Source organism: Theobroma cacao, chromosome 3 (assembly GCF_053813885.1).
Source record: "Theobroma cacao isolate CCN51 chromosome 3, ASM5381388v1, whole genome shotgun sequence".
NCBI lineage: Eukaryota > Viridiplantae > Streptophyta > Magnoliopsida > Malvales > Malvaceae > Theobroma > Theobroma cacao.
This window is the reverse complement of record NC_142641.1, coordinates 38030731-38044810: the sequence shown is the minus strand read 5'-3', so window position 1 is coordinate 38044810 and position 14080 is coordinate 38030731. Positions and strand designations below refer to the sequence as shown.

The 14080-nt window shown below is 31.8% G+C and overlaps 2 protein-coding genes across 2 annotated transcripts; both read right to left on the bottom strand.

Moving 5' to 3' along the window:
• Nucleotides 1-26: 26 nt before the first annotated feature.
• Nucleotides 27-3883, bottom strand: LOC18605409 (enolase). Its single transcript, XM_007038394.3, has 17 exons — nt 3690-3883; nt 3420-3483; nt 3195-3259; nt 2942-2989; nt 2753-2839; nt 2586-2666; nt 2391-2492; nt 2230-2310; nt 2057-2131; nt 1770-1832; nt 1575-1655; nt 1283-1477; nt 1144-1194; nt 918-1006; nt 699-750; nt 516-572; nt 27-392 (listed from the first exon to the last, which is right to left on the bottom strand). The coding sequence occupies exons 1-17, from the start codon at nt 3753-3755 to the stop codon at nt 312-314; spliced, it is 1338 nt and encodes a 445-aa protein (XP_007038456.1). The 5' UTR covers nt 3756-3883; the 3' UTR covers nt 27-311.
• Nucleotides 3884-4595: 712 nt separating this feature from the next.
• Nucleotides 4596-9477, bottom strand: FKBP53 (FK506 BINDING PROTEIN 53). Its single transcript, XM_007038392.3, has 11 exons — nt 9371-9477; nt 8996-9069; nt 8381-8619; nt 8077-8222; nt 6820-7165; nt 6527-6682; nt 5793-6066; nt 5387-5474; nt 5242-5283; nt 5043-5091; nt 4596-4915 (listed from the first exon to the last, which is right to left on the bottom strand). Exons 1-11 carry the CDS (start codon nt 9381-9383, stop codon nt 4834-4836), a joined length of 1509 nt encoding a protein of 502 aa, XP_007038454.3. The 5' UTR covers nt 9384-9477; the 3' UTR covers nt 4596-4833.
• Between the last annotated feature and the right edge of the window lie 4603 nt (nt 9478-14080).

Below are 14080 nucleotides of genomic sequence, written 5' to 3'. Positions count from 1 at the left end.
CAGTATATAACCATTCAAAGCCCAAATATTCAAAAGATCATTATTAAAACCCTTGACTCTAGATTACCCAAGGTAGAGAATAGTCAAAACATCACAATCAAATTGTGAAGATTTATAACTGAAACAAGTTTTTACAAAAACACTACTCCGAAAAAGGGGGAAAAAGTGAACCCAATCAAAACAACACCTTCACTCAGCAATACCTGATATTCTTCTATGCTAACTAATTTAAACCTTCCTAATACTAGAAAGGACCCTTGACTTCCGCAGCCTCATGAAGCTTATTGCAGTACAGGGAATCGTCAATGAACCTAGTAGGGTTCTACTGGTGCTCTGAACTTTGCCCCAGCATAAACTGCAGCAGCTCCAAGCTCTTCTTCAATCCTGAGAAGCTGCAATTTTGCAATCCATATCATAAAATAGTACAATTGCAGACTATATCTGCCTCCTATAAAGAATGATAGAGATAGTAGAATGTGCCTAAAAGCTAAAAGCAACAATGAATAAGCCTTTACCTGGTTGTACTTGGCAAGACGTTCTGATCTACAAGGAGCTCCAGTCTTGATTTGGCCCTGTTTCGGAAAAAGGCAGGTCATTAACTCAAAATGGAAATAGTGATAACAAAAATGCAAGGAACTTTTTTTTTTTTTTGGTGAATACTGAGAGTAAAACACGATCAGAGTTAGCATAACACTTACTGTTGCCAACCCAACTGAAAGGTCCGCAATAAAAGTATCCTCAGTTTCACCACTACATTAGACGACAAAAACATTGTAAGGAGGAATACACATAACAATGATATCTAAAACCATCAGGACATATCAAATATATTTTCTTAAAATAAGTCACATATTAAATGCAGAGATCAATATAACATAAAACAATTGGTGGGGTGTTGTGAAGTGAGGGAGTCATACCTTCGGTGGCTTGCCATGACACCCCAACCAGCAAGTTTAGACATTTTTACAGCTTCAATACTTTCAGTTACAGAACCTATTTGATTCACCTGACAAATAACAAACCGTGAATACCGTCGAAGAATTTTATTAATCTCAGTAAGCCAATAGCTACAAACAAATACACTGCTAACTCTACATCATGTACAAGGTTACTTGAAGAAGAGAAAAAATGGTCAAAAGCTACCTTCAATAGAAGAGCATTGCAGGCCTTCTCCTTAATTGCTTTCTCCACACGCTGAAGCAAGAATAAAACATAAAGCATTTAACAACTCCACAAAGCCAACCTCTATATTATAATCCCAATCATAAATAAAGTCTTTTACCTTAGGATTTGTGACAAGGAGATCATCACCAACAATCTGCACTTGCTCACCAATTTCACAGGTCAATTTTGCATAGTGCTCCCAATCATCCTGATCAAATGGATCCTCAATGGAGACAATTGGATAATCAGTCACAAATGACTTGTAAACATTCTTCAAACTGTCTCCAGAAATTTTTTGCGATCCATCATTGTTCTGCAGCAACAATTTTTTGATAAGCAATCCAGTTTAACTTTAAATTAAAGAAAATGTTACAGGAAAGTTACAGATGTCATGTGAAAAAATATTTTACCTCTTCCTTGAAATTCAAGTCATAGGTTTTATCCTTGTTATCATAGAACTCTGAAGCAGCAACATCCATTCCAATAACAACCTGTCAACAAAGATAAAAAGTTAATTTTGATGATAAGCTTTCAGCAAAAACATAGTAGATAATGAAATAACTACACCAGTTTAGGTTAACATGCTGAATGTTTCTGAAACTAACCTTTCCAGTATACCCAGCTTTTGCTATAGCTGTCTTCAAGAGCTCAAGTCCCTCTTTGTTTTCCTGCAATGCAAAGCAAAGCAAATTAAATTACTTATCTAAATGGTTGGTACAATCAGCATCCTGAGGTCCATTGTTCATTACAACTCTAAGGTCCGAAGTAGTAAGTTCAATACATTTTATACATTTGCTTTATGAAAAATAAGAGAAATAAGAGAAGCAAAAAGCCCTTCATGCTAAACCAGACCTAGAATTTAGTTCCTAGCAAAGAGCAAATAATTTCCGACCTGAATGTTAGGAGCAAAGCCACCTTCATCACCAACATTGGTAGCATCCTGTCCGTACTTCTTCTTTATAACGGACTGAGAGAGCAACAAGTAAGAACAAACTACAAGTGTGGAAAAACAAGAAGCCAAGGGAGCAGGAAGAAAGTAAGTGGCAAAAAGGAAAAAAAGTCTACCTTCAGGTGATGATATACTTCTACGCCCATCTTCATGGCTTCCTTGAAAGATGATGCCCCGACTGGGAGAATCATGAATTCCTGGACAAGTACCAAATAGTTAGACTTCAATAAGGCAAAATGGAATCCAACCATCCTTCAAAAAATTTTAGTAATCTTACCTGCATCGCTAGTTTATTGCCTGCATGGGAACCTCCATTGATAACATTGAATGCAGGTACAGGCAAGACCAAGGTCTTGTTGCCAGCAAGATTAGCAATGTGCTGCAAGTTAGAAGACACAAAAAGAGTGAATCTACAGAAAAATAATATTAGGTGACAAACCAAACAGGTCAATACAACAGTATGACACATTACCTGGTAGAGAGGAATTTTCTTCACCATAGCACCTGCTTTACAAACAGCAAGTGAAACAGCCAATATAGCATTTGCTCCAAGCTGAAATAATCATCCATTAGCTAATTAGGAAATTGCAATTAAAATAACCAGAAGATAAAGAAAAAATAAAAGAAAATAAGATACACCTTTTGTTTGCACCAACCCCATTCATTAACTGTTCCATCAAGCTGCTGTACCATGAAATTATCAATTTTGCCCTGCTCTTTTGGGTCCTGTTAACATAAGGATTAACAAGATAAAAGTCAAAACATTAATAATCTTAACACAGCCAAAATTAAAAAAAAAAAATCATAATTTAAAGTTCCATATAATACCTTACCAACCAAAGCAGGTCCAATGATTGTATTCACATTCTCCACAGCCTAAACATCATCAAGATAATAAAACCATGCCAAACAGTTACAACTTCATCAATAAATATACACGCGCCCGCACAATGGTTATTGGCATTTATTCTTTAATTTAACAAAAGCTTGTGAAATAGAATACCCAAAGAAGAAAGAAAAGTTGCAAATTTAACTCAAATCTATAATCTACACAACAATGGAAAAAAGAAAAAGAAATTACCTTAAGCACACCCTTCCCAAGGTAGTCAGACCCTCCATCCCTCAATTCCAGAGCTTCATATGTACCTTTCAGAGTAAACAAGGTGCGAGTAAGTGACCACATTGCATCGGTACAGATTCAGTTTTTCCATTTTTAACGATAACTAACAAAATTATAAAAAAAAAATTAAATAAATGCATTCAACTAAAACAGATAATAGTAAAATGCAAGAGAGAGTAAAATTACCAGTGGAAGCACCACTTGGCACAGCAGCTCTTGCTACGGTCCCGTCAGAGAGAGTAACATCAGCCTGTTAAGTTTTTCATTCGACTCACATTTATCACTCAACTCAAAAAAAAAAAAAGTTACACTACGAAGCACTTAGGTTTCTCTTCAACCAAATAGAGCCATATGAAAAACGATGGTTAGGGGAAGAAAAAAACAAACAAACACAACAGAAATGTATATGCTAGTAGAAATATAAATCGGACGGCTAAAATGAAATCAACAACTTACTTCAACGGTGGGGTTTCCACGACTGTCGAAGATCTGACGGGCTTTCACAGACTTGATCGTAACCATTGTTTGGTAAATTTTTTTTTTGTTTCGATATAAACGAGGTTCGTCTTTACTACCACTTGAGCTTCGTTTCCTTCCCCTGAGAACTGAGCAAAGTCGAAGCTGCTTGGAGGGGAAAATATATAAAAAGGGTGGAGGAACCGAATGAGGGCCGTTGATCGTGGAAAGTTGGGTAATAATGTGGACGGTGGAGATTGTTTTCTTGTCGATTTTTTGGAGGGGCCATACTAAGTGCCATCGCGAAAGTAATAAAGCAAATTACCAAATTCAAAAGTGAGGGTAAAACTGGAATTTTAACGAGGCGTCGCCATGAAAAGAAGTGATTCGAGCGCCCATGGTTCGATTAAACCACGGCAGCTCAAGCGGTTTAGAGGCTTTTGGATTTGGAGCGTTAATTGTTTTTCTTCATGATGGTCAAAACTCTGAAAACTAGTGAGAAAGTGAAGCTCCTTGCGACAGGTACAAGTCCAGGATTCATAAATGTGTTAAATAATTATGTTCATTGTCTTTTCTTTTTCTCGTTGTCATTTGCTTATCGTTCATGTTACTATAACGAAACTTCTTTTTTATGGTTTGAATCTTTGCCTTTCTTTTTACTTTGTTATAAATAATTTTCCCGGAAAAAAAAAAGAATGTATTTCATTGAAATATTTTTTACATATAAAATAATCCATTTTTGTCCCTAAAAATTTCCATATAGCATTAGCCTCAATAATCGATATGTAAAACAAGAGTATCTGTCCAAGGTTTTTCCATCATTGAGCATTACAAACAACATAGAGAGCAAAGATGTCACTTTCTGGTGCTATAGATGGATTTTTGGTAATGGAAAACCGCAAACGGTTCATTCAAAATTTCCTATTTTCTTTCAGCTGTAACAAATTAGTATTTCTGCCAAAACTTGTCATCACGACTTCCCTCAGTCACACCACTAGAAATTGAGACAAACTATTGGATGAACTTGTGAACTTGCAAGACAATCAAAGATTGTTTTCTCATTCTTTCTTTTCCGGCTCATGGAAACTCCAAGCAGTGAAAAACCTTTTCCAGGGCTTGGGAGGTAAGAAAAAGAGCACGCTAATCAGCGAACTCCAACCAACTCAACATCAAACTCAAGCCATGAATTTGGAGGTATCCTGCTGCCAGCACCCTTAGAACCATAACTGCAATAACAATTGCATTTAAACATGATCAAGATTCCCAGTTACAAGAAAGGTACACAACATTGTTCGACCAATTTAAATTAACTGAAGTAAAATGCAGGTACTTGAGAAATAAAGTATAGCATACCCCATTGATGGTGGAATTATGAGTTTTCTTTTATCCCCAATTCGCATGCCTGAGGTCAATATACGTTCAAGAAATATACATATACATATATATATATATATATATATATATATATATATATAAATGCTTCAAAATGGAATTAGAAGAACAAGGATAACCAAAATTCAAAAAAATTTTGACAATTTTCCAAAAAAATTACCTTCGACCCCAACATCCCATCCTTTAATGACTTCTCCTATACCTATAAAAACAAAACAAAGTAATTATACGTAATTAACTACTCAAAATTTCACCTCCAAAAAGATATCAAGTTCCGGTAATTCATAAGTCTTATGCCATAGTACCTAGACGAAATTTAAAAGGGGCCCTTCCAACATTGGAATCAAATATTTTTCCATTCTTCTTGAGCTTCCCAATATAGTGGACACTAACCTGAACCAAATGAACGGACTTGTGTAAGAATCTCCAACTAAATACTAATTATAACATGCATGCATAACATTAATACACAACTCATATTTGACATAAAATATAGTTCAAAATCACATCATATGAATAATTGAGATCTATTCTGAGTTATTCAGGCTCCATTACCTTTTCAGGCAATCTCCTATCCATTCCCTTACTTCAGCAAATATCCATAACATGATGAAAGCATTTTCATGATTGCAGTGAAAAATAAAGCACTGATGTATTTTTTGTCAGCAGGGGAAAATTGACCAACTGAAAACTTAATGCTGAAGGAATAACCTGTTTCCCACGAGATGCTCTTTTACCATCGGGTTTTCCCATTGCTAACTCCTCAATGACCAATCCATTTGGAAAGGTTCTCACTTGAGAACACTTGCCAGCAGTTTGCTTCTCTTCAGACTTCAAAGTGGAAGTATCCTTATCTCCACTTTGTGAAACTGCTGCATTTGCATCCACTTGATTCTCCTGGGCACTCTTCTTCTTTTTTTTCTTTTTCTTCTTCTTCTCGGCAAGGTTCTCACCAGGCACATTGTCTGCATCTGAATCAAGGGCCCTGCCATGCAAACAGTAACACTTTTGGTTAATTAACATATAAATTTAGCTAAGGGCGACATATAGCATCAGCCTACCATGCAAATCAGAATCTATGCATTTGACATAATAAGTCACTTTCAACTTTCCACCACTTCAAAAGTTTGGATATGTCTATCATGAAGTACCATTGAATATTAAGCCAGCTCTTCCCACTTATGTAAAGCTTGATCAACAGATTAAGCAGAAAGTTTCTCCTCCCTACCCTGTTTTATCCAAAAGGTTTTAACTTAGACCCAACCTAATCAGTATACTTGTTATTAATGCACATCAATTTATGACCCTTTTTTATTGGGAAGGGTTTATAAAGAAAATCTCAACAAGTAAATTTACATGCATGTGCATATATATCCACAGGCACACACTGTCTAACTACAGTCATATCTCTCCATGAATACACATTAGCAAGGAACAGTACTCACATATCATTGGATGGCTGATCATGTTTGTTTCCAATAGGCAAAACCTGCTCTGGATCCTGGCTCTCTACCTTCAGAGGCTGAACTTCGTCCAGCAAACCATTGATGTTATCAGTACCCTTTTCTTTTTGTTGCTTCTTCTTCTTCTTCCTCTTTTTCCTAACAAGGTTTTCATAACCATCTCAAAGGATCAATGGATTGAGCATATTATTAGCAACTTAGGTGCCTGCATAATATATATAATAGAACTAACTAACCGAGTTCAGGGAAAACTGTTAAGTTGAAGGCCATCTCACCTTTCTTGTTGACCATCTTCATCAGTGCTTTTAACTTTTCTTTTCTTTTCACTACCATCTTTTGTTGGCTTCTTGTCTTCTTCAGCCGTTATTTTTTCTCTCTGTTTCTCTGTTTCTGGTTGAGGCTCTTGAATAGCATCTTCACTTTTATGTGAAGCAGAAACTGGAAAGCCATCTTCATCTTCACTTTCCAAAACTTTTACACCAGCACCTCCCTTGACAACAAGCTGCTGCTGGGAGTTGCTTCTTGCCTCAGAGTCCATTGATTTATTCTTTTTCTTCAATCGTTTAGATTCCACATTTCCATTTGTAGGTTTCTGTTCATCCACTATCTCCTCAATTACAACTATAATTAATTAAAAAAAACGAACAGTAAGCAAAAAGCCTGTCAAGTACCAGTACAAATGTACATAGAATAATGAACGTGCAGAAAAAACTGAGGCATTATTTTCAGAAAATGGGCAATGGATCAATAAAGTGAAATAATAAATTAATTTATTGGTAAACGCTTTCATAATGTACTCAAAACATAAAAATTTCACCAAAATTTTCCATGTCAACCACTGAAATAATCATTTTAAAGAAAGCAGCTGAATCATTTATATTTACTAATTTTCATCTACCAAATAGTTCTTAAATCTTCCTTTGTCACATTGATTTTGGCTGATAGTTTCCACTGCAACAATCTTTCTTTTCTATACCAAGGGCCTTGTTCTAGACACTTTACGGGTTTTAAACAAAAAAAAGCTCCTCTATATTTTCAAGAAAAGGCCAAACTTCTGCAGTGATGTCAACTTTAACCAAAACTTCAATTTGTTCAAAACAAACCCAAATACCTGAACCAGTCAGTCAAAATTTAGGGAACAAGTGATTGTAACAATTTTTTTTTTTTTCTATCCCAAGGGTCACGATCTAGACACTTTGATAGACAGGTTTTAAACAAAATAAAGCTTCTCTATATTTTCAAGAAAAGGCCAAACTTATGCGGTGATATCAATTTTAACCAAAACCTCAATTTGTTCACAACAAACCCAAATTCCAGAACCAATAGGTCAAAATTTTGGGGTCAAGACTACACTACTTCAAACCAAGTTGGCCATACATTACTTCTAGGTCCTAGCCAATATAAAATTATTAAAAAATTAAAAAAAAATTCCTGTGGAAGGCTGCAGATTGATACATGTAGTACAAAAAGGAACATGTATGATCCAATCTCTAGTTAGTGAACTCCAGTAAAGCTATCAAAATGCCAAATACCTCCACTATTTGGGACAGGTGAAGGTGGAAAGAACTCAAGATCATCATCATCATCTATGAAGTCATGTTCATACGCATCGTCAGAATCATAATCAGAGGACTCATCTTCTGACTCAGTCTCAGCAATATCCTCCCCATAAGAATCACTTCATAATGTAGTAAAGAAATGAAAACTACCAACATTTCAACCATATTTGGAGTTCTAAATAATTCAACCATATTCTCAGTTCTTTTATGAAACTTCAAAAAAAATGGAATGTGCAAATTCGAGTCAGTAAGACCAGAAAGATAAATAAAAGGATACGATTCATATTCATCTCTTAGGTGATCTCCATCAGCAGCAACAAAGTAACCAGAAAGGTGGATGCTTCGAGGGCCAATTACTGAAAAAGCCACTAAATCATCATCTTCATCAAATTTAAGATCTAAGGAGCAAGTCTCATTCTGATTTGGCAACAAGGAACACAAGATAATTGGGCTCTTGTGTCCCACAGAACACTGAAGTACAGCCCTCTCTGTAGATGATCCGAGGCCTAAAGTTGCCTGAGTTATCACATAAGATAGATTAACAATGCAACATACAAGGCATCAAGAAAGAACAAAACCAAAAACTAATTTAGAAATCTAAAAATGATTTGGAGAAGCAATTCAGAGAACTAAGCCTAAACTCTAACAAACCATAGACTAATATATGCTAAGTAAACGGTTCAACTTCAGTCCATTCCATACAGACAATCACTCCACCAAAGAAGGGTCAGAACCTCAAAGCAACTCATAAAGGCATTTAAACTACAATCAACATTACCACTACATTAATTATTATTTTTATAAAAAAATTAAATTCCAACATAAACCAATATTCAAAAAATCAAATCAATTTCTTTTTTTCACTTCCAATTTCTGAACCAGGAGAATATACCTGAGTAATGTGAAGCTTTCCCCGCACATTGTCAGAGTGATAAGGGTGCGGTTTTCCAGGTTTGACTTCAATTCCTGATCAAAAATAGAGGGTTATGAGAACAAATTGAGAATTTCAGGAATAAACAAATACTAATACTATTAATGCCCCGTTTGATTACTGGAAAATTGCAGGAAGATGATAATGAACCTTGAGATTTCCTTTCAAAACATCTACGTCAATCCAAACCCATTATCATAGTTCAATTTGCAATTTGCTTAGTCCCTACAGTTTTCCAGTAACCAAACACATCCAAAATGACATTTAAAAATGGAAATTGTAAAAAATTTGAAGCGAAAACAAAAGGGTTTTGCTCAAGACAATAGAAGAACTGACCCCAGAAACCCATTTCTTCCGGATTGAGAAAATTTTGGTCACGAAAAGCAGCTGCTTCTAAAACCCTAGGGGGTTTTTCGCCTTGGGATTTTTTTAAAACCCTAAAGCGACCGTTTTCAGGTTTGGAATGCTACATGAGATATTACGGAAAACATGTGCAACCAAAACTGAAGAGGTGACACGTGGACCTTGTCCCAAGCCTCAAACTGTTATGCAAGTCTTATAGACCTCCAAGTAAATTCTTTCTTGAATGTAATAAATAGAATAAGTACTTGATGGATAATATACACAAAAACTCAAATGGTTATAATCGAAAAATATATATAAAGACTTTTAAAATAAATTATTGAATTCTATAAAATAGTGTTTGGTATAAAAAAAGTAAAAGTATATTTTTTAAATGTACTCAATTAAATCATTATTCATTATAAAACAAACGCGACAATGTAAAAATAATCATATTACATTTATTGCAAAACAAATATTTGATGTAATACAATTACAGTTTAAAACTAATTCAATCATATTACATTATACTCTACAATATTTTTAAAAATATTTTTATTTTTCAACTTTTAAATGAATTACTTACAATCCCTTTCAAACCTTATGCACTTCTGCTTAACTCCTTGCTGTTTCTTCTTCATTTAGTTAAAGTCCTTGCTTTTTCTTCTAGCTAAGGTCCATACTTCTTCTTTGTCCATAATTAGGGGTTGAAATCTCCCATTCTTCTCTTCCTTTTAATTTTTTATCTTTTTATTTGCAATTCTTTGAATTGGTTTTTTTTTTTTTAAATTGAGTTTTCTTCATATTTGATGAAATTGTGAGTTAAAATCTCTCGATCTTCTTTTTCTTTCTCCTTTTTATCTTCTTCTTTGTATTCTTCAAATTGTTTTTTTTTTTAATTTAAGTTTTCTTCATATTTATCATTTTTGTTTTTTAACATAACAATTTATCCCTTGATCGGTAAGAGGCAAGTAATTTTTTCTAGGATTTTATGAAATTTTGGGTTCTACAATTTTTTCTTGAGATCTTTTAAAATCTAACATGATGATTTTTGTTATGTTAGGTTTTCTTTGTTAATTGATGTTTAGTAAGTCTTAAAAGATATCATAATCATAATTTTTTAAAATTTTAGATTCTGTAAGTTAAAAATTATTAGAGCTGTCAATATGAGTTGGCCCGACCCAAACCTTTGTAGGTTGAGAAAATATGGATTGAGCCAGGTCAGTCAATTTTTACATGAGTCATCAAAACCTTAAACTAACCAATCCCTTGTTAGTCCATGGGCCAAGTTGGGTCAACCTATTTTTATTTTTAAAAAAATCATTTTTATAATTCTACTTAATAAATTTTCTATCAATAAATTGTTCTATGATTTAATTCATAAATTGGATAATAAAAACATATTACAAATAAATAAATTACATCAAATATAAAAAATAAATAAATTACATAAATAAAATTTAAATCTTTAACACAAACTATCATCCCATAAATATAAGTATATAACCAATTAATAAAAACTTCAAAACTCATTTATATCCTCCTCAATCCTCGTCCTCAGGCAAAACATTTAAATTTTGTTTAGACAGTAATGATGTCTCAAGGTCTGAATTGTTATCAATTTATCATCTAGTATTCATTTCTATATAAAAAAAAGAGATAATAAGTTTTAATCTAAATTAAAATTATTAATTTGATAAGTAAATACTCAAAACATTTAAATATATAAAATAAGTAATATAATTGGTAATTACATTATTAATTTTATATAATTAAATATATAAAATTATTAAATTAATTAAAATTATTTTTTATGGCCCACCCTAACCCACCCCAGCCCACTGATTTGATGGGTTTGCCCATTTAGATTCGGTTCTAATATAGGCCTAACTTTTCAAACCCAACTCATCCCATATTTAATAGAAAATGGATTAATCTAATGAGCTATACCCATTTTAACAGGTCTAATGATTATACCACTTGTGTATATCCTGCTCATTTTTTTCTTTTTATAAAATAAGCTGTCGCAATTAATGTATACATATACAACGAATTAAGAAATAAAATAAAATATTATATTTTAAAAGAAAAAAATTTAAATATAATATATAATATAAAAAATTATGTTAAGAAATAAAATTAACATATATAAAGTTAAAATAAAAATGAAAATAAAATAAATGACATTAAAAATATATTTAGGATATGACATTATATAAAAAATAATAGTAAAAAATACAAGCATACTAAACTTGTATTTTAATACATATAAATAATTTTAAAAATTGACATTACATTTATAATCTAACACTTATAAACCAAACGTTATAATGTTATTTTTTTTATATTTTAATCGTTACTATGCTTATATACCAAATACTTTAATATTATTTTTCTTATAATTATATTATTTATAACCATATTATTTACAATTATATTATATTATAAAATACTAAACGTAACCTATGTTTTAACCAAAAAGTATAACAAAAGTTTTATCACTCAATACTCCAAAGTCAAAAGCTATTGATTTAATTTAGTTTTAGAAAAAAAAAATTAAACGTAAAGAAGACTTCACCCACTAATAGGCCCAATTTAGCCCAACAAAAGAAAATTATGGATCAGATCAGATTTCCTCTTTTGCCTAGGAAGATCATAATCATCATTGAGAAGGAAGAAAAGTACCATCCTTTTTTTATTATTATTTTTAAATTTAAATGAATTTATAAATTATATTAAAAAATTAAATTAAATTTTTATTATTTTATTACATTCAAATAAATTTTTAAATTTTTATTTTAATTTCAATATGACCCCTCATTATTATTGATTAACTCTATTTGTCAACGATATAATTAATAATATTTAATGTCACATCATTTACCACGTAACATGTTAACTTGTCATTTTGAAAATGTCAATGTCATATAGCAAATGATATAATATTAAAAATTATTGATTTGAAATTTAGGTTTTTCTTTTTCAATTGCCTAAAAATTATTTGTTAGAGATCCAAAACAAAAAGTGAAAAAAATTTTAATTGTTTCAAACAAATTACCATCTTCTTCGCTAAAGCCATAATTCCTAAAAAAAAAAACCACTTTTTTAGTTTGATTGAAACCATTGTTGCTTGACTGAAAGTTGATGTAAAAAAATCTAAGAATACCCATAAACAATTATGAGAAGAAGAAAAGTAAAGGTAAGACACACAACATTTATAATATTGAAACTAGTAAAGATATACAATGTTGTTTCACAATAAAAAAAATAAAATTCTTATCCTATCTTAGTAAAGGAAATTCGATGCTCTTGTTTTTTTTAGAATTTGTTAAAAAAAAGTTAAATCCTTATTTTCTCTTCCTTAGAGTATGTAAAAGAAATCCGATGCTCTTCGATTCCTTAAAATCTGTAAGGAAAATCTAATAGTGTTGAATTTTATTTACTCTTCCTCATATCTTTCATAAATTTTAAAAATTCAAGACTACCAATGAACGATTTTTAGAAGAGGAATAGAAATTTGCATATATAGAGAGAATATTCTAATTATAAGGTACATTGAGTTTAGAGAATATTGAAAAAAGTGAAGGTTTTTTTTTGGTTACAAAGGATGGCTTCGATGGTAATCAAATAAGAAATAATGGTAATCAATTTGAAACAATTAATTTTTTTTATTTTTTGTTTCAAATCCCTACTCAATAATTTGTGGACATTTGAATAAGTAAAAATAAAAATCTCAATTTCTAATCAATAGTTATTGATATCACTTCATTTAACATCATATGACACATCAATATGTCACATAAAAAATAACATGATATTGACTAACTTCCGTTAGTCAATGGACAATGTAAAAAATTTATTTCACTCAAAATAAAAATTTAAAGATTTATTTAAATGTAATAAAAAGATAAAAATTAAATTAACTTTCTTGATAAAATTCAAAAATTTATTTACGTATTTATTTTTTTCCTCTTCACCCTTTTAGCCATTACAATCGGCCTCACTAAATAATATTATCAAAGTTTTAACACATACTCAACATTTACTTTATTTATTTATTTGGACATTTTCAATTATTTATTACGTTTAAAAGCAAAATATGAAACGTCACTAAAGGACAAACAACCCCCAAAGTTTGACTTCTATTTTCCTTTGTTAGTTGTGAATATTTATTTTCAAATCCAAAGACTAGCACTTAAATAACGTAGAGTTTAAGCCAGTGGAAAAAGTATTTAAAATTGATATTAGAAAAAGGAAAATCAGATTCAGTGGTTGGATTCCACCATACTTAAAAAAGCAAAATAGAATACAGAGGTTTAGGATTAAAAACATGTGCGCACATATACCTAAACATTAATGATTCTTCCAGGCTGAAAAAACAATGATTGATAATGATGTAAAGTATTTTTACCCCACACATGACCCAACCCCAGACTCGAAAGAAGCAGAGAGCGAGAGAGAGAGAATTAGCTGGTTGTTTTTAATTGCAATTTGCTCATCATTTTTTCCCCCTCTTTTGCTATTTGGCTAAGCTGCTTTTGTTTTCTCTTGTTTTCGTTTTAGCCTTCGTAATCAGATAGTTTCTCATTGTTTAAATGATTTTTTTATTTGGGGTGGCCCTGCTTGTAACTCATCATGGTATTAACTAATTTCATGCAAACTAAATCAATCTCCCTACTAATATCTTATTTTTTTTCTTCAGTC

Coding starts and splice junctions, on each gene's coding strand:
- LOC18605409 (XM_007038394.3), bottom strand. CDS start 3,755: ATGGTTACGATCAAGTCTGTGAAAGCCCGTCAGATCTTCGACAGTCGT. Junction 3,260..3,419: donor GCCAAGTGGTGCTTCCACTG/GTAATTTTACTC, acceptor TTACTCTGAAAG/GTACATATGAAGCTCTGGAA. Junction 1,656..1,769: donor AAGCTGGGTATACTGGAAAG/GTTAGTTTCAGA, acceptor CTTTGTTGACAG/GTTGTTATTGGAATGGATGT.
- FKBP53 (XM_007038392.3), bottom strand. Junction 6,683..6,819: donor GAAGATGGTCAACAAGAAAG/GTGAGATGGCCT, acceptor AAACCTTGTTAG/GAAAAAGAGGAAGAAGAAGA. Junction 4,916..5,042: donor ATAATTCCACCATCAATGGG/GTATGCTATACT, acceptor TTGTTATTGCAG/TTATGGTTCTAAGGGTGCTG.